Source organism: Rattus rattus, chromosome 5 (genome assembly GCF_011064425.1).
Source record: "Rattus rattus isolate New Zealand chromosome 5, Rrattus_CSIRO_v1, whole genome shotgun sequence".
Lineage (NCBI taxonomy): Eukaryota > Metazoa > Chordata > Mammalia > Rodentia > Muridae > Rattus > Rattus rattus.
This window is the reverse complement of record NC_046158.1, coordinates 30,281,193-30,306,063: the sequence shown is the minus strand read 5'-3', so window position 1 is coordinate 30,306,063 and position 24,871 is coordinate 30,281,193. Positions and strand designations below refer to the sequence as shown.

Genomic DNA, 24,871 nt, shown 5'->3' with positions numbered 1-24,871 from the left:
AGTGACTAAGTCCTGTCAGCTTTTCTCATGTGACATATTGTTCTATTTACCTCTTATTTCAATTAGCAGTTGACCTAACGCAGAATTATCTCACCATTAGCCTCCGGCCCATCTGACTTCCTGGGTTTTACTCTGTTTCCCGATTACTTATGTTTCGGCTCCAACCGTTTTCACAGATGCCTCTATGGCAGTCTCCTGCTTGACTCCTGTTAGGAGATCTGTTTTATTTACAGACCAGACCTGAGGACTCAGGACTACCTTTAACCTCTCCTGAGTTTCAGCCTCCCCTTGTATGGAGGAATATTCTTCTAAATAGTCTCTATTGGGCTGAGAGATGGTTCAGCCATTAAAGGCCAGGCTCACAACCAAATTATCATCTTTGAGTTCCTCCTAGATATTTTTCATTGCTTTGCATTACAGAATAGCAACACAGAAAAGGACATTGGGAAATTTAATTCTGTACCTTAGGACAATGTCCTACACAAACCACCATTCAGGAGAAAATTTAATGCTGCGTTTGAAAGACAACTTTCCATTTTCATCCACTTTTCAAAAATGTCCTTCTCAAATACAGGTAAAATTGGAGTCTATGATAATTGCCCTTTGAGTTCCTCAAACGTCTCTTTCAAAGTCTCCTGCTCTGCAAACATTTGCACTTTGCTTGTTGCTTCCCCAAATGTTCCATTACCGCTTTCTCTACCTGAGATTCTCAATTACCTTACCTCTGGTTGTCCTTCCGAGGCGCCTGGGGTTGACAGTTTCTCCCTACCATGTGGTGTCTGGAGCTGACCCCAGTGTACTTTAGTTTTTGAGGGTGGAGTTGATAGTAATGCAATATCAACCAAAACCCATGGTCTCTTTTAATTAATATTTATGCTGCCTTTGTCATTCTTCTCATGACTACTTGGGTAATTTCTTTGTTCTTCTTTCTCAGACGTAAGCTCATTCGTCTGTATTAAACTCCATCTTGTTCTTAGGCGGCCATCCTGTCAGCCAAAAGAAACCTCTTATAGATTTTATATGCATTACTCTATGTGGATGCTCTCATGGTAGCAGTCACAATCCATCTTGAGTGTGATTATGAGTACTGTTTAAGACTTCAGTCAAGTTTCTCATCAAAGCTACTCGAGGAGGGCACTTCGGAGCCAGTGGCACAGTCCTAGCCAGTGGCCTCCTGCCTGGAATGTGGCTATTGATGGGCGTTTCTGACCCACACATCACCATATTCGCATCTCTTACTGTGCTAAAGGTCTTGGGGAATTCTAGTTAGGAGTTCCCAGAGCTGCAATAGAAGTGAAGAGAGTGGGAACGGAAGTGAGTTCCCTGCTACCTAGCGCTCCTGCTGCCATGAGTCCGCTTTTCCTCCCATCTGAAATCTCCCTTTATTTTTTCTCTCGTTGTTTATAATGATACTACTCACAGAACTGTTAGAACTTTTCCAGGAAGCCAGCACTCATCTCTTCCTCCTTAACTCCAGGCACTGATTTTTAGAATACGTTGACTGGAGTACGCTACCTTAAGATGCCTTGTCTTGTCTAAACATTGCACGACACAGCTGAGCACAGGAAAGAATCAAATAAGCTTTTGCTAGCAGTGACCGGATGTGAGAACCTACGTTTCCTCCATAAACATGCTGTGATCAATGACCAATTACTCACTTTTTTGGATATGGATTTATAAACATAGGTCATATAATTTTCCTTGAGACCCCAGGTTGTGTATTGAATGAAGTCTTATTCTAAAAGCACTAGATTCTCCCAGGCTGCTATTTAGAGACCAAATAACTTTTCTGGATGCATACACAGCACTGACAAGTAGGATATCATGTAGTACCTCTGAGATGGAGAAAGAGAACAAAGTCAGACCAAGTGCTATTTGGATACAAGAGTCACCACTGCTCCTGTTCCCTATCTGTTTTGACCACCTAGGGATGGGTGTTGTATTGAAAATCTGTGCACACATCATTCTTCCAAGATCCTTTATCATCCTACTACTATTTGACAAAGGCATTTGACCCCTGCTTTACAGATATGTCCTATAGCTCTCACCGTGTTCTTTCTTCTTTAATACCTTATAAAGATTTGATACTAGAATAATCCCATTGGTTTGGGTCTGCGATGACATACCATGACAGAGGCACGTGGAAGAGATATTCATTCTGTTCATTCAGAATATCTTTTCATTGTCTCTCTTTAGGACAATACCTCCCCCTGCCCCACCCCCAGGGACTTAAACCTCCCACAACACTCTGTTAAAAGTCTTCACTACCATGTAGTAGCATCATGACGGGAAACAAACTTTTTAATACACGGACCTCTGAGGATATTCCAGATCCAAACACTAGTAGATCTCTCTGTGAGAGTTAATCAATTGTCAACTTGATAGGCTCTAGAAGCACGAAGGAGACAAACTTCTAGGCATGTCTGTGAGGGGGTTTCTAGATTTGGCTAACTGAGGTAGGAAAACACTCTCTAAATGTGGAGAGTACTAGTCCACAAGTCCCAGAATGAATAGAAAGGAAAAGGTAGTCAGGGTACCATTATTTGGGGGAATTTTATTAGGCTGGAATAATTTACTTTTTCTATATCAGTTTCAAAATTAGCAAGAGTATAATTTAGGAGTAGGAAAGTTTTTTGATAAAACCATATAAAATTATCAGCTAGCAACCATTTCTACTCAAAGGCCAGACCTTTTGCTTTAAGAAATACAAAAGATCCTTTTATATGCTTCCTTTTTGTTTGTGTGTTTTTTTGCTTTTTGCTTTTGGTTTTCCGAAACATGATTTCTTTGTGTGTAACCCTGACTATCCTGGAACTGACCAGACTGGCCTTGATCTCATAGAGATTTGCCCGCCTCTGCTTCCCAGAGCACTGGGATTAAAGGCCTGCACCACCACCACCTGGCTATTACGCTTCTTTTTTTTTTTTTTTTTTTTTTTTTTTGGGCCTAGGGTAAATGTGGCTTTTATTTCCTCTTCGGGAAAGAAGTAAAGGGGGGCTTTCCCAGGTCCCCCAACCTAAGGGAAGGTGGGTGGGCTCCAGAGGTTGGGGCTAGAATTGCCAGATCATTCCGACAGACTCCTCTGTGTCCACTCGCTGGCGCTTGATGCAGGGAGGGTGTGGTGAGAGTCATTCCCCTGGAGTAGCAGCTCAGTATCAACAGAGGCACAAGGAGGTATGTGCTGGTATTCACAAAATGGAAGGCAGAGCAGGTGCCCTGAGTGAGGAGCAGGACTGGGTGGCCGATCCACACACCCAGTGTCTGCCGGGTACAAGGCCTGACTGCTGTGGCTCTCCTCCCAAGGGCCCCAGGGGCCCAGAAGCATCACTGCGTCCTATGGCTGGTCCCTTAAATGTCCATCTCAAACTGTGACTCTTCACCACCTGCCCGCTTATCTTCCGGGCTGCTGTGCAGATGGCTCTGGCTGGCCTGCATGGGAGGCTCATCGCTGGTAGGGCTAGTGACCCCTGGAATGGTTGGCAGGTCCTTTGGGGGTGTTTTGGCCACAGGCGAGTTCCGACACTCCATCAGGAATTTCCGGTCATAGATGATCCTGGTTCCTCCCGGGGTGGTGCTGAAGAGTGTGCCGCCGGGGGTGGTGCTGTAGTCCCCGGGCGGGAGCTGCACGCCGTCGCCGAGGGCTACGCGGCGAGTGGGGATGGCCCGGCTGGGAGTCTGGCTGCAACTGCTGCCCGCCGACATGTCTCCTGCACGCCGCCCACGACCCTCCAGCTATTACGCGCTTCTTAATTCCTTGTTTTGTTTTGCAATTTTTCAAACGAACTTTCATAGCAAGATGAATTTCACATCGTTCAGTCCCAATGGTAGGCAATGTCTACCTATTCATCTGTTTTCTCTCTCTCTCTCTCTCTCTCTCTCTCTCTCTCTGTGTGTGTGTGTGTGTGTGTGTGTGTGTGTGTGTGTGTGTGTTTGGTTGGAAAGGGCTCTGTGTCCTGGGACATAGAGGAGAGGAGTGGCCGCATGGAGCTGATTGGCTGGAGCTGTTAGGGGTCATGAGCTGATACTTTGGATGCTGACTCACAAGTGTGGCACCTTGTTCAGGTACAGATTCCTCACCTGCTAGAGAAGAGCATGGCCCCAGGCTGTGCAAGGAGCACCTCACAAGGGCCCTTAGGGCTTGTCTGAGGACCCCAGCAAACCTTCCATAAGCTCAGACCCTCTTTCAGAACATAAATGAAAGAATTTTGAAAGGAAAATCTAGATATAAACTTCTTTTCTGTTCCCTAGTGGTAATTTCCCTCAAGGCATTGTGGATGTTACTGAGGGCTGGTACCCGCTGCAACAGAGAGGCAAAGAGGAAAAGCCAAAAGATGAACATCTCGGACATCCCCACAGGGGAATTGGGATGCAGAGGGAAGCATCAGGTGGGAAAGTGAGATCGGAAGAACCCTGATAAGGAGCTGATGGGATCCAGGCTGCCTGGCAGGCCTCCATCTCCTCGTTCAACACAGAATAGGGCCAGTTTCAGGCCACAAGGTCCTGACTCCTTTTGAATTGTACTTACCAGAGAACCAAGGCTGTGTGTGCAGCTACACCACACAGACTTCCATCGTCAGCTAAAACGCCAAGGAGCTCCAGGGTGGGCTCACCTTTGTGTATTCATGGGGCAGGGGTGGGACTAGTATCCAGAAGAGAAAGAACAGTGGCTTAACCTCACTCATCATTCAAAGGACTCTTTTGTTTAACCTTTGAAGTATTTGCAGTTTGTTGATTTCCCTCTTTTCTTTGAGGCAGTGTCTGGCGATGTAGGTCAAGCTGACTTAGAACTTACTAGGTAAGCTTGGCTGGTCTTGACTTTCAATCTTCCTGCCTTGGCCTCCTGGGCCCTGGGGTTGTAGGCATGTGCTATCACACATGGATGCTTCTCTGGCATTGATCTTTTATTCTTACTGACATTTTCACACCTAAGTAAAGTTCTGAAATAATAAGGAAGGATGAAGGCTGAATGTTTGAGCACCAGTTATCCTTTCTAACTCCACCCTTGCTCATATAGAAAGGCATCCTGGGAAGAGACTGAGGAGAAAAATAAAGAAAAGAAAAAAAATTCTTGGGTCTCGGGGAGGGGGTTAGGTTAGCTAAATTGGGCTCAAGATTTCAAAATATTACAGTTCATATTCCTTCTACAAAGCATATACAAAATACATAGCGAGAGAGAAGGGAATGAACATTTAAGAATGGTTTTAACTGGTAGCCCCTAATTTTTTAGATATATTGTATATGTCCTCATATCTGCCAGACAAAGCTAAATTGGTGCGTGAGGTACCATTTTAATGCATTAGTCTACTTTCAAGAGGCCTTCTGTCAAGGCTTTATTCTTAGGGACTCAGTTGCTGGGTAAATGTTTGGAATGTATACAAGTCAGAAACACTGTGTTTAGTCCTTATCATTTCCGGTACATGTAATATTCTGGGGACAAGCAAGGTGTCTTCAGATATTTAAGTGGATGCCATGTGTGAAAGCAGTGTGGCTTCTTTGAAAAGAATGGAAGATTCTGGGTTAAGAGCAGTGGAGAAAAGTCTCCGAGAGGCAGAATTAGAAACAGAAACAACAGTAAGAAATACAAGATTAAAGTTTTAGAACTCTCAGAAATGAGCAGACGGGTTCTGGTCCTTCAGGAGTTAGTTAGGGTGGCAGCCGGACAGGCGCTGACTTGACATTTATTATAAAAGCGGCGTAGAAATGAACCAGATACTAAGCCACTCTCCAACCTTGAAATCAGATGGCAATATGCATATCAGAAGTTGGGCTTTGGCGTTTCTGACCGTCAGATAAGTACCCATTTAGCCTTGTCAGATACACTTCATGGCGTGGGATCCCGTTGTTCTGCTATGAGTTCCACAAGTCAGAGTGTGTCCACCAGGTCCTCAGAGAAGCCAGCCACAAGTGACCCTAGAACAACAAACATTTCTTAGAGTGCAGACTCAGAAATGTTGCATCCATTTTTTGGGGGGGGACTCCACCCCCCTCTTCTCCATTATCTAACCCAGTACCAGTCCAGAATCTCGTCTAAATTCTCCACGTGCAAAGCTTGTGGCAAATAGAAACCAATTGAGAAAGATTTCTCATTTCCAGGGGCCTCAACACCCCACTCCCCTCTCTCTTCCTTTCCCTTTATCTCAAGCTGTTAACTGACAGCAGAGAAGTAATCTCTTCTGAATGTAGAAGGCTTAGTGCAGACCCTCTCCCAGAGATCTCTGTGTTTTCACAGGACGTTCTGGTTGATTAAAGCACAAAGAAACAAAACTCCACGCCAGTAACTTTCCCCTGAAGAAACTGGCCCTGTGACAGGCAGGGAGGTAGGTGGAGCATCGAGGAGAAAAGGAAAGGCCTTCCTGGGTTAAAGGCCACCTGATACCAGACGACCTGGACTTTCACTGAGAAGAAACCGCTGAGCTAAGACTGTTTGCTGGTTTCCAAATAGGATTGTGGAGTAGAATTTAGTTATGCCTGACACTGGGTGCACGAGTAGTTTATGTCTTTTCCATTGCAACCAGGTGTATTCTCTGAGGAGCCTTTTCTCATCTCTACATGGAAGACTCTACTCTCTGGGACATATGGCCATGCCAGATGCACTCTCATACAATGGTCTCCATAAGTCATCAAAAGCCCCGTGAGCACACGCAATCTTGGAAGTTTGAGGACTATTTGGCTTTTTGTTTGTTTGTTTGTTTTGTTTTGTTTTTTGTTTTTAGTGGAATTTCTGGTTCATTTTATACCCATTAAAATGTTTTCCAGGAAATCATCTAATTTGTACCTGATGATGTAGTTAACAGCTGTCATGGGTCTCTAATGAGAGGTGGTCCAGGCCTGGGACCTACCGAAGGATGCAAAGAGGCAGAGTAGTTCTCACTTTCCAGGGCCAGCCTGCTCCAGGATGGCTGGGTTTTTAATCCCAAAAGGAAGCAGTTAATAGACGGTGGTCAAAGCATCAAATGTTGTGGGGCTTCCGAGCTCAGAGCGTGTGAATTCGCAGAAGCAGAAGGAGCCAGAGCAGTTCCTTCCCATGGCTCCTAGAACCTCTTACTCTCTGTAGAGTGGGAAGAAGCATCCAAGGAAAGGTTCTCCACACAGAACTTCCTTGGCAGCCTTAGCTCATTGTCTAGTCCTAAAGGAGAGGCTAAAAGGAGAATGTTCTATGACTTTGAAGGTCTTTGGTAGCCCAAATCTGACCTTGCCAGAGAGCCATACTCCTCTGTGTAGCCAACAGATTTGGCTGTTCCCCAGTATTTTTTAGTTAAGGGTTACTAAACCTCTAGCCATTCGATCTTTTTTTTTCCTGGTACCATGCAAAAGCTGCGTTCATTTCCCACATTTCTGGTCAAACAGCACAGACACATTCATGAATACTCAGGCTTCACCTTCAGTTTACGGTGTAGCAACTTGCTAAACTGGCCAGTTCTCAGAAATATTAAAGTTAACAGAGCTAAGCTTGTTTGTTCCCTTCGCTCTTGAGAGCCGGCCTAATGGTTTTTCTGCAAACTTGACCTGGACTACCCTGGGAGTACGTGTAGGTGTGAGTCTATGGGAAAATGGAGCGGAAGGATAATAACAATCTTTGAGGAAGCAATCCATCTCTCCCTCCTCTAAGCACTCCATATTCCTTGAAGGGAAACCTTTATATTTCCACAGAGTAAAAGAACACATCCTACCATGTAGACTAGCAGACTAATCAATACCATTATTTCAAAACTTGTCACAGCTTCTACATCCCTGTTAACACCACAGGTTTGACAGTTAGGAATAAAATATCGTGACTACAAAGTAACTCAAGGTTTGGGGAGTTACCCCAGCATCTTCAAGTAAAGTAGTTTATGTCATTAGGGATACTTTTTAACGACTGGAGTATTTGCTCCTCCTCTTTTTTTATTCTTTTTGAGACAAGGTCTCTTGATGAGCCCAGAGCTCATGAATCTACCTAGACTGGCTGGCTAGCATGTCCAAGATCTTCCTTCCTATGTCTCCCCAAAGTGCAGATAAAAACCTGCATGCTGGGGATCCCAATTCAGGATGTCATGTTTATGCAACAGACATGTTCATGACTGAGTCCATCGCTTCCGTGGCATAAGTATGGGTTTTAATAATCGAATCTATCGTTCCTTACTGATCAGCTTCTTTTGTCTTTGAGCCTTTATGACATAGAATAGACAAATGAAACCATGCTTGCTAAGTGCCTGGCACTGGCTCTGGTACATGATCCATTGAGAGGTGAAGCACTGGGCCACACCTTGTTCGCTTCTCTCTTCCACAGACTACACTAGTGTATATCTGAGCTTCGACACATGAGCGTGGACACACATACACACACCGGCTCTCCTTGGCCTCAGAATCTTATCAGGTGGCCTCATTCATGTCATTAGTCCTTATAACTTTGAATTCCAATGCAGCATACACTAAGTTGCAAAGTGTTTGGAGCCCAACCCTCACTGGCCACATACATTCTGTAGGGGAAACCCAAGCAGAACTGGAGTCGTCTCCTTGGTGTGCACAGGCGCGGAGGGGTCAGTCCGCTGCACTGGCTGTTCTGTTGAACATGGCTTAGTCTTTCGGGGCAGCCCTTTCCTATCTATAAAACGGCAAGTGAGAGGAACAGTAAAACTGCTCAAGCACCGTGGCCTGCTTATATGTAACTGTGTGATGTGTTAAGAATCCACAGCAAAGAATGAGCCTAACCAGGATGCCTCACTCTTGTTTGAAGAGATAGTTTGCGTCCACAGGAAAATCGGAGAATATAATCCTGCGAATAAAATACTAACTTCTGGGAAATGTATTATCAGGTTGAGCTCCAGACACTCAGGTTTTATCAGGTTGAGGTCCAGACACTCAGGTTTCTACATGTCCTTGGGTACCGTACTTGTGGGGAGGGGTTACAATTATAAAGTGCCACCACTTGGAGTGCTTAGAATGCAGAAGTTGATTGTTTCAATGTTCCGGAGACTGGGAATCCAACATTAAGGGATTAGCGGGGACAATGCTACCTCCAAAGCCTGAAAGGGGAAGGACCTGTGCTTTTTTTTTTTTTTTTGTCAACTCGGCAATCGAGGGTTGTCTGGGAAGAGGGAACCTCAATTGAGAAAAAGCTTTCATTAGACAGGCAAGTCCGATGAGAGGCCCAGCTTTTTCATAATTAATGGTTGGTGTGGGAGGACACAGCTCATTCGGGATGGTGATACCATATCTGACCTGAGATAAATAAGAAAGTCAGGGGAGAAATCTAGGAGAACCAAGCCAGTATGCAGCATCCCTCCGAGGTCTCTGCTTCAGTCCCGCGTTAGCGTGCCCTGATGATGCACTGTAACCTGTAAGACAAGAGTCCCGTTCTCCCAAGTTGCTTTCAGACATGATGTTTATTACAGAAAAAGAAATCTGACTATGGGAGGATCCTTCCTTCAGCTGCGGGTATCCAGGATCTTGCTTGGTTTGTGGCGGCACGATAGCTTTCTCCTGGTATATCTTTGTTTCACTGTTCCCTAATTCTACAGTGCTCTGCCTGCACATGTGTATGTGGAGATCCCAGCAGGGAACTACAATGTCTTCTTGTGCTGCTCTCAGAGTTACTGCCTCAATGTGGGATGTAAACTGAAATCTTGCTGTTGTCGATTCAGCTGCCTGGCCAGTGAGATTTGGGGAGCTGCCTTCTCTGCCCCACAGAGTTAGGGTTGTAGGCAAACACAGCCATGCCTGACATTTTATATGGGTGCTGGGGATTTGAAATCAGTTCCTCATACTTGCAGAGCAAGCGCACTTACATACTGAGGCGCCTCCCTAATCCCAAACTTCTCCTTTTCATAAGGTCACTAGCATATGACCCCAGTGCTCCCCTTTTGTGTGTGAAGACGTTTACTGTAGAGATAACAGTTTTTAAAAGCGAGGCTTAGGAAAAAGACACAAATACATGTCAAGGGTGGGTGCGAGCTTAAAATGTAGCTAGACTCTCTCTTTAAAGGCCACTCTTCCAAATGTCCAGTTCTGAGGAGCTGGGGTTAGATTTCATCCTACTTCAGCACATTTTGTCATTAAAGGTCCTTTAGGATCTTTTTGGCTTTTCAGGCAAAGTCCCCTCACTGTGGTGGCATTTATAGGCCGCTCTTTCCAAATTTTGGAGTCACATATTATCCGCGGCCTTCTAATTTGGTAAGAACTTGCTGTGTCACTACAAGCACTTTTTTCCTAGATTTGTCCTCATGGTAGCTCATCTCATCATCTTCCTAAAACGTCCTCCCCGCTTTGCTACAATGTTTTAGTTACAGAGGTAATTTATGCTTACTCTAACAACTAAATACAAAATCAGAAACATCTCTCCCTTGCTTTCTCCCATTGTCTCCTCCTAATGCCAAAGTAGGATTTCCAGCCTGGCATCAGTCTCTCCAGCTTTCCTCTCTGTTTAGTCATGTGTGAATACGCCTGTCAGCTTGGGTTGTTTATTCCCATAGAAACGAGATCCTGCCTGTCAGGTACTTTGCCTGCTTCCAGGTCATGCAAGGAAACTTGTTTCTTTTTGAGAGTTGCAGAAGATGTGGGTGGCCTACAGGTTTTCAATGCTTCCCTCACTGATGGGAATTTAGATTGTCACTTCCCCCTTCTGAGCAGGGGACCGATGAGTTGAGGTGAAGGGCCTCTCTTTGTCTTCCTGCTGTGCAACCCCGACATTCCCTATTTATATAGACAACAGCAACAAGGACGACATACCAGCTCTTAACACAAGCACTAACGTCTGGGAGGGCGTCAGAGTGGGGCAATGAGCTGGCCCACTCATTACTGCTCTGATGCCATTTGCCTGCCTGGGGAAAGCACAGAAAGACCACCAGGGACCAAGAGGGAGCTTCAAAATGAGGTTGGGATCATCTCTGAGCCCTTAACTTAATGATGCCCGAGTCTTAGTAATTTGCAGTTGCATTGTTCCTTTTGTGAGCCGAGAATAAGCCTTTATATGTCACTTATTCCAAACGCAGTTCCCAATTAGACTGGACAAGCAGGCTCTTCAGAAAAAAATAATTAGAGTCAACTGAAGATAACCCTCATTCTATAGGTACGCTTAAAAGTCATGCCACCCTCCACTTTAGGGCAATTTCAGGGCTTATTTTGCTTATAGAAACATCGCCAACGGGCACCAGACATTGTGTTCTAATCATTGGTTAGCATCACTCGTATAAACTGGTACTATTTTCACGGTCAGTAGCCAACTAGTGTACTGCAGTGACCTGGGATAACCTGTGAGCACACAGGCAGGATGTGAGCGTTAGTGACCCGTCCAACAGGTCCAGTTATTCAGGGTCCCGAAGAGGCGCTACCTGAGGGTCAAGGGGGGGGGGAGAAGGAGACCAAGCAAGGTTCTGTTGTCAAGGTCTCGTTTATTGAGAGGAATGTATAGCATTTAAAGCTCTGAAGCAGGAATTGAAGCAGGAACTGAAGCTTTGGGCGGGGGGAGTACTGGGAAGGGCCCAAGGACATAAGGTGAATCTCTAAACTGCAAGGTATTCTCCTTAGACACTGAGGCAACAGTCTTCCGGGGACAAGTTCTTTGAAAAGGTCAAGCCCTTCTCAGGAATCTGCTCAGGGCAGGGCTCTAGCTTTGCTTAGTTCCGACTTCCAGTCCCCGACACGTTAGGTTTATATATTTTAACTGACAGGGAATGGGGTGTGACTAGAATTGGAGAGACGGAAGCAGGGCCTGCTTGGATATGATACTGTTTTTGTTTCTTACTCTTCAAAAGCTTGTGTCAGAAGCTAATAACCCTCAAACATTTGGTGTTCTGTGGACTATTATATATAGTATAATGCTATGTATTTTGCATAGCAAACTATAATATAAACCATAGGATACATGTAAAGACAGATATGGAGATGTAGGTAGATACATATACTTAAAAATTAGTTGGTCTGAGACCGAAGTGTGCAGAATGTTCTGGAGTTTTCCTTCTCCACTCAGCAGCATGCCTCCAGCATACTTACTGACTGCTGCCTCTGGACCTGCCCCATTCTTATCAGCCCCTGCCATCTGGCCCTCTTTGGCTTATGCCGTAACCCATTTCCCATCCTGGGTGATGGGCACTTGACACAGATTCAGTGCTGTGGTAGTGTAATCAACACCACAGGGAGCATCTTCCTACAGCTCCATGGAGGCGGATGGCACCCATCTGCAGGACCAGCTCCTTGGGAGGCTGAGGCAGGCATATAACTCGAACTGCAAAGATTGCAGCCAGCCTACACAGCATAGCAAGGCTCCTCACACAAAAACTTATCATATTTACAAATTTATTCATAACTATTTTATTTCTGGAATTTGGGTCATGGTTCATTATTCCCGATATTTTTTTTTTTAAGAAAACTGATTACAGCATGACTTTTGTTTTAATTTTATTTCCATTTAGATCTTTAATCTATATGAAAAATTTCGGAGATTAATAGAGATCTTTCTTAACTTCTTAATTCTGGTACCAACCAACCATGGCAGCATCACTCACTCTGTGTCTGCCCAGCCTCCGTATTGAAAGGCTTCATTTTTCGTATTCAAACATACCCGTATATGCATGGCTGCCTGAGTTCCGAATTTGTGGTCATTTCCTCTGTTTTTGTGCTACAATTAGACTATTTAAATTACTGTAGTATATAACTTCAAAATTTGATAGAATATGTTTCTCTGTTCATTTTTTTCCACCCTACAGTTTTCTCTTTTCTCTTTTTTTAAATTCAATTTTATTTTTTCCATGTGATTTTGGGAATGGCTTTCAAAACATTTCCTCCAGAAAAACCCCTTATTTATGCTTTGTTTGCGATTCATATTTTTCACGTGTGGGGTGATTGCGAGTCTCTAATGCTATGCACACCCAAGGGCAGTGGATAGCCTTTCAGTTATTTTACGATCAGGGGTGAAGACTTTCTCCATGTAGAAACAGGAAATGTCACAATGCCACCCCTTTGAGAATTGAGCCGATTTAAAAATCATGCTTGAATGGGATGTTTTCTATTGAGTTCATTTTTATGCAGAGGAAAAGCACTGGTTAGCACTCATACCAACCAGCAACTAACTAGGTTCTCTACCAGTTCTCGTTAAATGTTCGTTGTCTGTCCTGATGTCCCCAGGTCCACAGCGATGTTCTCTGAAACCATTGAGAATTGTTGTCTCTTTCCACAGGAATTTCTTTTTCATTTTTATGATCTGTCTGTTATTATAAAGACAATTTCCTTTGTTTTCTGTATCACCGGGTTTTATGTTTTTAAACTGCAGGTTACAATGCATTCATCACCAAAGAGAACACCAAATCTCTTTTATTCTGAGTGAATTTTTTTTTATTTTTTTATTTTTTTTTTTTAATGCTGCCTTTTTTCTTTTTTTTTCTTTTTTTTTTTTTTTTTTTTTTTTTTTTCGGAGCTGGGGATCGAACCCAGGGCCTTGCGCTTCCTAGGCAAGCGCTCTACCACTGAGCCAAATCCCCAACCCCGAATTTTTTTTTAAAAAAGACCAAAACGCATGAAATTCTAAGAAGAATAGAGAAATTCTCCAGTGTAACTACTGGGTACGTTTCAGGGTGTGTGTGTGTGTGTGTGTGTGTGTGTGTGTGTGTGTGTGTGTGTGTGTGTGTGTGTGTGATTCCCGAGTCACTGGGTAAAGTTAATTTCTCAATGTGGCGAACAAAAATTTGAAGTATTCAAATAAGTGATTTTCTACAAATCCTTATGCTTCTTGCTTCTGACTCCTGGTTCATCTTCATTGTTTCCTCAAGGGGAGGGAGCACCACTGAGTAGAATCATTTGAGTGCTATGGCCCCTTGTCACCCTTTAGATGGGAAACCAGTGGTGCCCTATGATGGAATCCGATGCCTTCAACGGAATTCTCAGGGGATGGAGCCAAGAGCCAGGCTGTTGGAAAGCACAGAAGCAATAGAATGATTTGTTGAACTCAGTTACTGAATCTGTTCTCATCCTTTGTTGTTTATTCCCATTTTTTGGTAAACAGACGTAGGAATTCCAGGTCCCAATCTCATTTCCCACCTCCCTTCCTGACCCTTGGGGTAGACCAGGTTTTCTAGACAACATGGCATAGAAATATGGGGATGAATGAAGCATGATCCTAGTCCAAAGGGCTCACCCTGGGGCTGGCTTTGGTTCTGTTATAGCTATTCAGGTTGCTTTCGTTTTCATTTTTCATTTTTTTCATTTTTCTAGTGTTTAAGTATCTGTTATGGAATCCAAGAAGCAGAAAGGGCTTATCCTAGTTTGCTTTCTGTCGTGATGAAACATTGATCCAAACCAGCTTGGGGAAGAAGTGATTTTTATTTTATAACTTCCAAGTCACAATCACTGAGGGAAGTCAGGGCAGGAATACAAGGCAAGAACCCAGAGGCAGGAATGGAAACAGAAGCCATGGAAGGATGTTGCTTACTGGCTTGCTCTCCCTAGATTGCTCAACTAACTTTCTTATACAGTTCTGGCACTCTTGCCTAGGGGCAGTACCTCTTACAGTGTTCTGGGCCCTCCTATATCAAATAGTAGTCAAGAAAATGCTCCCACAGGTGTGCCCACAGGCCAATGTGAGCAAGGCCATTCGTCTGTTGAGGCTCCTTCTTCCCAGTGTGTCAAGTTAACAACAGATCAGCCATCACCGTGCTGGTTAAAGTTCCCATCCAGAAATCGACAGTCAGCAATGATATGATGTTTAAAACTTAGACAATACGTGAGTATTGTTTGGTTGTATTTCTCTATGTACAGGCAATTATCCAGATTCCCAAATCCAGGCAGCCTAGAAGGAGGCTAGGAGCACAGGCCCTATCTGGTTTCTCTGTGATGCTCACCCCACATGGCCATACTCTCCCTTGGGAGGCTCGGTCTCTTCTCTCCCACTTCCTCCTTTCTACCCTACCATCTTTCGATGTGTGTGACAACCCCTCTTCTTCATTTCTGACCGACAGGAAGGAAGGTGGGCAGGGAGCAGCAGGTGGAGAGAATGAACCAGATTGGTCAAGTCCTCCTCTGCTGTACAGGGCAATGGTGCCATTCTCCTGTGTCACCCTCACTTGCAAAGTCTTGGTTGTCTGCAGCCCTTCCACCCACTTAGCACCCACAGCTGGATGAGGGCAGAGCAAGGCAGTCACGCTGATTCACCTCAGATACATCATCGTTGGAGACAGCCCTGGTGCTCCTTATTAGCGTCACTGTCTGTCACCAGTCCTTCCTACTCTTCCATTCCATCCATCCCTTCTGTTCTTCCCTTGAGCCCTGGCATCTCTACCCCTACCCCCCCCACTGATGACCTTGTAGTTCGTTTTTAATTAAAAGACTGAAGCAACGAGAAAAGAATCCTGATGCAGCCCATCCCCGCATCTTCCTCAGCCGCCTCCGCCTTCCTCCCCTGACTCGGAGAATGACTGTGCACCTGTCTTTGCCCAACCCCAGCCTCTTGTGCGTTCGATTGATCTCCTGCCTACTCAGGGCCTAGCTTCAGCAGTTCTCCTTGTTCTTACGCTGCCAGTCTCCCCCATCTCTACTGAATCACTCTCGATTGCAATACAGATGTCCTCTGGCCCTCCCATGTTAGAACATCCTGGGCGGATGTGCTTCCTCCTCCCCTTGTCCGTCTCTCCCTTCCGGTTCAGCAGGTGTTCTTCGCTTGTTTGCACTGGGAGTTCGTTAATGGTCTGGGGGAAGACTATGGACTCCTCCTCAGGACAATGTCTTTAAATGCTCCAAATAAAACATAGGGTTACACATGATATAATTATCAGTAATAGTAATGTTTTATCTAGTAGGATATGCTAACATTTTTGTTAATATACTAATGCATTTAATATGAAGGCAAGCTAAAGTTACATTTTAATTTTTAAGTAAAAATGAAAACACATCACTACAAAAGTTCTCTGTAGTTATAACCTTTATTCATACTTGCCATGCTCCGAAAGTCTGTGCAGCGTCGTAAGGGCTACAGCTTCTCACTGGATCTATTAAGTTTCAACAATGAAAGTGACTAACCTCTGGTAATATTGGTTAATAAGGTATTATGTATAGAAAAGAGTTGAAGTGGTCTGGGTTTCCATAAGATGATGCAGCTGAATAGAATGTTCCTGTGTCAATATCAGAATCACTTGAAATCTAGTGCCACGTATAAAACTACCTTGACAACAGTTGTGAATGCGGTGTCTTAGGGTCTCTGCAACTATCCTATGAGATATGAAATACAGTTCCCATGGACTGCGCAGTAACAGACTGCTGATTCTGCATTAATAATTGGTGGGAATGAAGATAAGCTGTAGAGTTCAAATACAGTTTCAGTGTTCTCCCATCTAAGTTGGCTGTAGCCAATGAGGTCACCTGTCTTATCCACACTCTTTAGAGGACTGATCATTCTTTTGAATTATTTTTCCCCTTGGGTAAAATATGTGCTTGAGCACATATTTTATATTGGGTGTATTCTTTTTCATTAAAAATTAAATTAACATATTCCATGTTGGGTTTCATTACAATATTTTCAAGCAAAATTTGTTTCTATTGATTATCTTCATCCTCCTCTACCCCTCTGTCCCCTTCTAACACCCGCACCCCCCATAGACTTTCCGTTTTCATGTCACCTGTCTTACTGCCCCCTCTCCCCTCCCTAAGGCCTTTTGTCTCATCTTGAGGTTTTTCTTCTAGTTTGGAACCCCTCCCCATACTCACCCCACTCATATGCATCTGTGCAAACATAAGCTAGGATCTGAATGTGAGGGACCCAGGCCTGTTGTTTTGGGTGCAGTCCTCCTTTTGGCTTCTCTCTGGCCTTTAAGGTTCTCATGCTGCTGCCTTCTCTTCTGATATATATATTTATCTTCTGATATTATATATATATATAATCATGGTGTCAACTAGGACTCAATCCTTCCATTTATTTTCTATTCCCCCCCTCTCTGCATTTTTTTATTCATCTCTCCAAAGTTTTAACATCAGCCTCCCCCAGGCTCCTGAATTTTAACTGCCTGTTCACTATCCCCACATGGTTGCCTATTAGAAAAGCCAGTGTGCTATGGGAGTTTGAGCTTCCAATGTTCTCAAACCCGATTTTCTTTTGGTCTCTCCTCACTCAGCTAATTTCAGCTCTCTTTCTCTGAGAATTTAGGCTAAACATTTCACTGCAATGTTAACCCATCAGTATGCTTGTCAGTTCTAACTTCAGAGTATGTCTTGGAGATAACCATTTCCTTACCTCAGTCCTGCCCACTCATATGATCCTCTAAGGCTGATTCTCTGGAATAGAGCCCCAGCCCCTCCCCTCCCCCTCCCCCCATATCCTATTGTTACGTTTGGAAGTTTAGTAATCTTAGAAGCAACTCATCTTATTCTGCTTCTTTGGATTCAAATGCAGTGCGCACAGTGCCTAATGATATTCTAAGCTCTCAGGCACTGCTAATGGATGTGATTCCATAGTAACGGGTGTTTCCTGTGAGTGACTTGTGGAGTTCATTCAGTAGCAAAATCACGACTATAATAAGATTTTAAATGATGCTCTGCGAGTTTGAGGCATGGTACCTCGATTTTAGGAGCTTATCGTTAAAGGACACTCAGAAGTCGTTTCAAATATTCAAATGAAATCATGACCTACATGCCTCAATATTAAGGGACTTGTTTCTGTCATGTGACTGCCAGATACAAGAAATGTGTTAACGAACAGCACCTTCTCTTCTACAAATCAGCAAACAATAAAAATATCTCTGACAGCGTTAGAGTACGGGTAACTTTTAAGCAATTAACCAGGACTCTTGTTCAATCAGAACTGTTGGGTGGCAGTTAAAAGCCAAGGACTCCACTGGCCGCTGCAACACAAGTAAAGGCAGGGGATCCCAAGAGATCCAGATGAGGAGGAGGCACAGGCACAGGAACATGGAGGGTGGAACACGGAGCTCTTCGTGAGTCCATCTGCAGACTCCGTCTTGACGATCCTTGAGAGTCCTTGCAAAATTGTCTCTGCTTACCTTGTCTAAGTGACTTGTCCGTACCACAGCCAACGCCCTAAATACTGCTGGCTTAAGAACCCCAAAGGGTAAAAAATACATTTGTCATACAGATTGTAAAAATTTTGCTGGAAAAACGCCCATATGACTCATCCCATAAGGTAGACTCTGCTCCTAAACTTTCTAGGGTAATAACTCCAGATGTCTCTTATTCATTTCTTAAGGACTCCTACATTTTATGTTATTTTTATTTTTATCCTGTAGGTCATAAAGGTCTTACAGATTTATTGCTTCTGTCCAATAGTCATCCATTAATGAAGAAATTTAAAACAGATGAATGTGATCTATTTTCTTAAAAAAAATCTTGTATTGATTCTTTGTGAATTTCACATCATGCACCCTTATTCCGCTCATCTCCCCCCTCCCCTTGTACCCACCTTCCAACCTCTCCTCCAACAGAGAAAAAACAAATCTCATTGTGGAAGCCATGTGTCCAACAGTCATACCCCTTTGTCCACACTTTTTTGTTTGCAAATGCTCAATGAAATGAGTCATTGGTCTGGTACTAGACCTCTGGCTTCTGCTACACTATCGGTACTGGAACCTCACTCGGACTTCTCTTGACCGTCCTGTAGTTGCCCCGTGTCATGGAGATCCTGCAGTTTTGGTACTGTAAAACATGCGCCTTCATATGGACTCTGGCAGTCCATCGATGGGGTAGATGCTGAGAGTAGGCTAACTCAAAGCCCTGGATCTGGGCCTGAGAACTATCTGAGCTGGTTAGCATGACAGCTCTCCCACTCTCATGTCCTTGGGGGTCTAGATCACCCCTCCCCCTGTCCCCTTTCTGCAACCAGGGCCAGCTCTACCCTTCTGCCCACTCGCCTACTCTCGTGAGTGTTGCAGCCAGCAAGGGACAGGGACAGTTCTCCCACTCTCAGGACCCTAGGACCAGCTATCCTGCCTGCCATAGGTAGTGAGGGGCAAGGTAGGAGGGGTGGGCATCTCTTCCTCATGTGCACTCTGCACAGCAGACAAGAGGCAGGGCCAGCCTGCCCAGTCCATGGCAAGTTCTACTGTATTGCTCAAGTAAGGTGCAGGGCCCATTCTCCCTAATGGTGCAGCAAGTGAGGGGCAGAGGCCAGAGGTCGCTCTCTTGCCTGCTGTAGGTGGGCATCTCTCCACGGTCCGTGCCTGCATGGGAGAGGAGTGGTAGGGCCAGCTCTCCCACACTCATTCCCTCAGGGCCAGCTCACCTCCAACTCCCACAAAGTGTGTGGCAGCTTTCCTAAGTACTGTAGCTGGCTAGGAGAAGAGTCAGCTCTCCTGCTCTCACATGCCAAGGGCAAGATCTCCCACAATGCCCAGGTGAGCAGTGAGGCCAATTCTATATAACCCTCAGACATCAACATGTCCCCAAGTGGCAGCCCAGACCAGGAATGCCTGACTGGCCTTTAGTGGTAACAGAGTTCTACTGCGGCAGGGCCATGGACCCAGGCATGGCCCTGATGACAGCTCAAGCCAGGAGCCCACATCCTTCCGTTTCTGTTTCTCTTCCATTCTACCACTTACTTGCTCCTCTTAGTGGTACCCGGGATCTCAGGTGTGGCCTCAGGGATGCTATGTCCTGCTTGTGCATTATGGCGCCAGGTAGGGGTCATCTTGGGCAGCCTGCACCCTGAGACATGAGCAGTGCCAGACAGATGGTCATCTCAGTTAACTCCCTGTCTGGGCCTCATGGCTCCAGTATGGTGGTCATCTTGGACTTTCTCTCTTTTTCTTTAGGGAATGTTAGGCTACTAATCATTCAGATGGTCACAGATGAGCACACTGAGTGTAGACATAGCCTCTCTTCTCTCTGCCATCTACTGACACACTGTGACACAGCAGCCACATCTGCAATGCCTCCACATTTTACACAGGTCACCTTCATCACATCGTAACGTTCTCTGTGGTGTTATTTATGTATGTGTATACAGGGGTATTCATGCATGTCTATGTGTGTACATGTATATACACACAGATGCACACCTTAGGAATGTTCAGAATATAGGTACATACATATATATGTAATATAACTGAGAGGTGCTTGATTTGTGAGAGAGCCTATGTGTGTGCATGTGCGTGTGTGTATGTGTGTGTGTGTGTGTGTGTGTGTGTGTGTGTGTGTGTGTGTATGTGTGTGTGTGTTTGTGTTTGTGTTAGTTTTGAAGACCAGGTTTTGCTGTGTGTTGCTCTTGCTGCTTGGACTTTTCCTGGTAGCCCAGGCTGACCTTGACTGTGGGCCTCCTTCTGCCCCTGCCTTCTAAGCAAAGTTCTGGGGTTGCAGGCTAGTGCCACCATATTGGAAGAGAGAGAAACTCAGTAAGAATTTAAGAACATGGTATTAACATGCCTCCTGGCTTCAATCTCACTTTACTAGTAATGGAGCTGATGGGATACATGGATGATATCCTAATGTGCATCTTATTTAGGGGCCACTGATGGTTTCCGTGTTTTCCTCAGCTGATCCACAGGAAGCTTGGAAACAGGACCTCAGTTTGTGCCTGAGTGTTCACTCCTGCTTCTACTTTGTAAACACGATTTCATTTAAGCTGAAAAGCTATTGTTTTCAGTCAGGATTGGAAAGGCTACTCTGAGATTATCTGGCCAAGAATCAGTAATTTTGTGGTTGGAATGGAATGTGTCTGTGGTCATGTTCCACCCAGGGGCAATATCTGAAAGGCCATGTGAATGGCTCCCACAAGCAAGGGGTCACATGAGTTCATAGGCCAGATGCCAGGAGTGAGGAGCAAAGCAGGGGAGCTCAGGTCAGCAGAGTGTGAACTCTCATGATGTGGAAGAAAGGCACACCTAAGGGCAGTCTCAAGGGATCTGGAAGACAGGCAACCAGAACCTAGAGGGAAAGTGATGGCATCAGAGGCAGGTTTAGAATGAAAGCAACAGCCAGCCTGGGTCAGACGGGGCCAGACATAACCTGGCAGTGTCTGGGCTGCAGTTTCTCTTGCTTATATATGTGGTTAATTTTTCAAATATGCAAAGCACTATAAGGAGGTCCAGTTTTCCCTTTTACCTAAGTTGCTTCCTGTCATTTCACACGTACTAAGGTAGGTTCTCTGCAATCCTAGCCTTTGTTTGTTTGTTTGTTTCCTTTTTTTTTTCATAGTTCTGGGTATTGCACAAGGAGCGAGTGCTGGTCTCTGTCATAAGCTGGCAACCCTCCTAGACTCACAAATATGAACATGGATAAATTCCAACTCCAATTCGAAGTTATTTTGCAAGCAGGCTGAGTCAACAAATCTTGGATATTGACTGGATTTAGTCCTTTAGGAACTGACTCAATATTTTATGAAACTTCCTTGGAAAGTTCAGGGGAGGTCCTCAAAAGAATGGAATTAAAATAGGGTTCGTGATTTCCACCAAGTGCTTGAGTCTACAAACCACAACTGCCTTTATTAACATCTTCTTGAAATTTTTGGTTGTCAAGAAGCTCCAGAATGTGTGTCAAAAGTCCAGCTTTGGAAATGTATGAATCTTGGAAGCTCCTGCTTCTCACAGGGAACATTTCATAGGAACTTGATATGGGCAGAAGAGTGTCCACCCGAGGCTGTGAGGATGTCCACATCTTAGTGTGCTTTCTATCATTATAGCAGACTGAGTAATGATGGATAGAGAGACAGAGAGAGACACACACAGAAAGACACAGAGCCAGGGAGAGAGCCAAAGAGCCAGAGCCAGATAGACAGAGACACACAGGGAGGTAGACAGAGCCAGAGAGATACATACAGAAACAGAGACACATAGACACAGAGAGACAGAGACAGAGACAAACAGAGACAGAGACACAGAGAGACACAGAGAGACACAGAGAGACCACAAAGACAGAGACACAGAGACATGCAGAGACACAGAGAGACATACAGAGACACAGAGACAGTTGTTTTCCCTCACAGTGGTTTTTAAAATTTTAGTTTGAAGGCAGAGGTCTCATGTACCCAAGGCTGGCCTCGAACTCGTGACTATCTTTTGTCCACCTCCAAAGTTCTGTGATTCTAGCTCTTACTACCATGTCTGTTTCACGGTTTTAGAGTCTGAAAAACCCAAGCCTGGCATTTGCTTGGCTTCTGTTGAGGGGATCATGCTACATCATGTTATAGCAAAAAAAAAATGACAGTACTATAGGAAGAGAGAGTAAACTAAAATATAGCAATGGAAGACATACATGTTTTTATACCACCTACTGGGTTCAGCCCCAGGAAAACTAGAACTCATCCAAAGAAGAAGGCATTGATCGGTTCACAAGAGTCTATACCCATGATCCAAATGCCTCCCCCAGCATTGCTGTAACATATGAGCTTCAGGAGGACAAACTCAAATAGTCGCAGTTTGGTTTCATGACAAAAGGTTGGTCTGAGGCAGACAGATTATTTGGTGTTATCCCAGAGCGCCCAGCACAATCACAAAACCCAGCATTGGTATGGTCTAGATCTTAAGAGTTTCTAAACTCCACATGTTAAAGGTTTGGGGCCAATGGTGAGGAGTTGAACCTTTCAAAGGTTAGGACTTCCTGGGTAGCTTTTGAGTTATTGTGAGCATGAATGGGATAGTGGGATCCTTCCTCATCTGTTTTTCTTCCTGACCACAAGACAAGCAGCTTTGCTCCAACATGTACTCTGACCATGCCCTCCCTTCATGATGAACTGATTCTCTTAAAGCAATAGGGCCAACCAGCTATGGACTTGACACCTCTAAAACTGGGAAGCAAAACAGAACTTTTTTACTTACAAGTTCATTTATCTCAGTAGTGGATGTCCGACTACTACAGAATCCTTGTAAGGAACAGAGGGAGAAAGGAGAGAGCACTGCAATAAAGACTCAGCTTTTTTTTTTTTTTCTTCTTTGGAAATGGAGGAATGGGTTTGTGAGCCAAGAAAGGCAGGTGACTTATAGGAGCCAAAGGCAATTCTCCCTGGGGGCATCCATAGGAACATGCCTGTCCTTACATTTTAATTTTAGACCAGTGAAACTCATGTTTACCCAACCTTCCTCCCTTCCTTCTAACATTGGAAATGTCATGAGTCTTCTAAGCCCTTCATTCCCCACTTCGTCCCTTTTCTGCACCCTCCCTCTCTACTTTTTTGAAATATGGTCTTGCTATGTAACCCTGGCTGACCTAAAACTATGTAGCCCAGGTTGGCTTCAAACTCATGATAATCCTCCTGTCTTTGCCTCTCTAGTGCTGGGATTTCAGATCTAGGCCACTATGCCTGACTCCATTTCTGACTTCCAATTCTCCAGAATTATGAAGTAACAAATCTGTGCTGGCTTGGACCAGACCACTGGCTCCTGGCTGTTTGTTCCAGCAACAGTAGCAGGGAAAGACTGAGTGGAGCCTGCAGATGGGCATCCCCTCAGCTGCTGCTGTCCACGTGGCCTTTAACAAGGTTGACCAACTGATGTTTATAATCATCATTGGTGTTAGATTATGACATTAGGGCTTGTTTCCAAAGTGTTTGTAACACTGTCAGTTTCCTAGACTAATCAGATACATTTTAACTTGGCAAAAAAACAAAACAAAACAAAAAAAACCCTAAGGATTTTAAGGCCGGTTTTCAGGCTCTTGAAGATGCATCATAGCCTAGGCACTTAGCCCTGTTTTGCCTGCTCAGTATTGTAACAGTGAGAATGCAGGTGTTAGTGGTAAAATAAAAAAAGCAAATTATACATTCTAGTTCATATATTGGCATATTCTATCCAAATATACATATACCGTACAGATATGATAAGTATCATACCTCAAGTAAGCAAGTCAATATCTGAGGTTACTATGGAGACTCCAGACTGGCGAAGTTGAAGACAAGGAATATAAAATGATGTTTGTTTTACAACTGTTTCATTCCTGTCCATTAGTAATCACTCAGGAACAACATATTCCAATGTCCAATACTTTCTAAATTGCTGGGTACCACACCGGGGCCACCACACAGAGGAGAAGCCAATCAGAAGGCATTTACTTTGAAGGTCACAGCCTTTGCAAGTGGCTTTGTCACTGTAGTTGATGCTCATCGAGGACAGGAAGGAAAACAAGCGAGCTAGAGTGCAGTCGGGCACCGAGTTTTCAGAGAATGTTTGGGTTCATTCCTGTGTGAAGGAAAAATTCTAATCTGGGTACTTAGTGCGCCCTGCATGGCTTTGAGTTGATTTGACCAGGGCGAGGGGAGCATAAAGAAGGAGAGAGCACAGAAAAGCTGGGATTGGGTGGGCTGCGTGCTCTGATGGAGGTTCACCAGCAGTAGCCTGGAAAGTCACAAGGAGGCGGGTTTAGCTAAATCCCTGTTATAGGTCTGTGCAGGGAAGCTTTTCAAATTGCCATCACCACTGAGGAAGCTGTGGTTGGTAGTTTCTGCATACAGTGGTTAAAAATACTGTACATGGACCAGAGGAAGGCTTTGCCATTTCTCTGCTTCTGACCTGGGGAAGGATTTGCATTTCCCTGAGTCTTTGACAGAGCCATGCTGTCTGTCAATCATACACATCGATCCAGGACTTCATCATTGTGTGCTTGTCCCTGTACCCCTCCCCACTCCTCCCCCTCCCTCAACCCTCCCTCCTCCCCCGACCTTGTATATGTGTGTGTGTGTGTGTGTGTGTGTGTGTGTGTGTGTTATTTGTACTTGTATTTGTACTACCTCCTGAAAGTGTGAAAATTAAGAGGAGATGAGGGTGTGGGAGGAGAAAGTAAGGGTGGACAGCCCAGCATTGTGATGCAGAGGCAAGGGGAAAGCTTGGGACAGAAAACCTAAGGGGTCACTATTACTGCTGGCTCTATCACTAACTACATTATGGAATCCCAAGGGTGAGTGTCTCTGTAACATGCTGCACCTCAGGCCTTCTTCGTTCAGTAGTTCAGGAACTTTACCATGGAGGTGAGTGCC

At 44.6% G+C, this 24,871-nt stretch overlaps 2 protein-coding genes and 1 non-coding gene across 4 annotated transcripts in view; 1 reads left to right on the top strand and 2 right to left on the bottom strand.

Annotated features, from left to right (window-relative positions):
* The window catches only part of Cacnb4 (calcium voltage-gated channel auxiliary subunit beta 4), a 246,132-nt gene that overhangs the window by 148,638 nt on the left and 72,623 nt on the right, over positions 1-24,871 (top strand). The gene's annotated exons all lie outside the window — the stretch shown is intronic.
* On the bottom strand, positions 3,256-3,731 carry LOC116901405 (eukaryotic translation initiation factor 4E-binding protein 1). The gene has a single exon (XM_032903281.1). The coding sequence runs from the start codon at positions 3,700-3,702 to the stop codon at positions 3,349-3,351; it is 354 nt and encodes a 117-aa protein (XP_032759172.1). The 5' UTR covers positions 3,703-3,731; the 3' UTR covers positions 3,256-3,348.
* Positions 19,724-19,850, bottom strand: LOC116902584. The gene has a single exon (XR_004388176.1). It is a non-coding gene; the product is annotated as a small nucleolar RNA SNORA17 (small nucleolar RNA).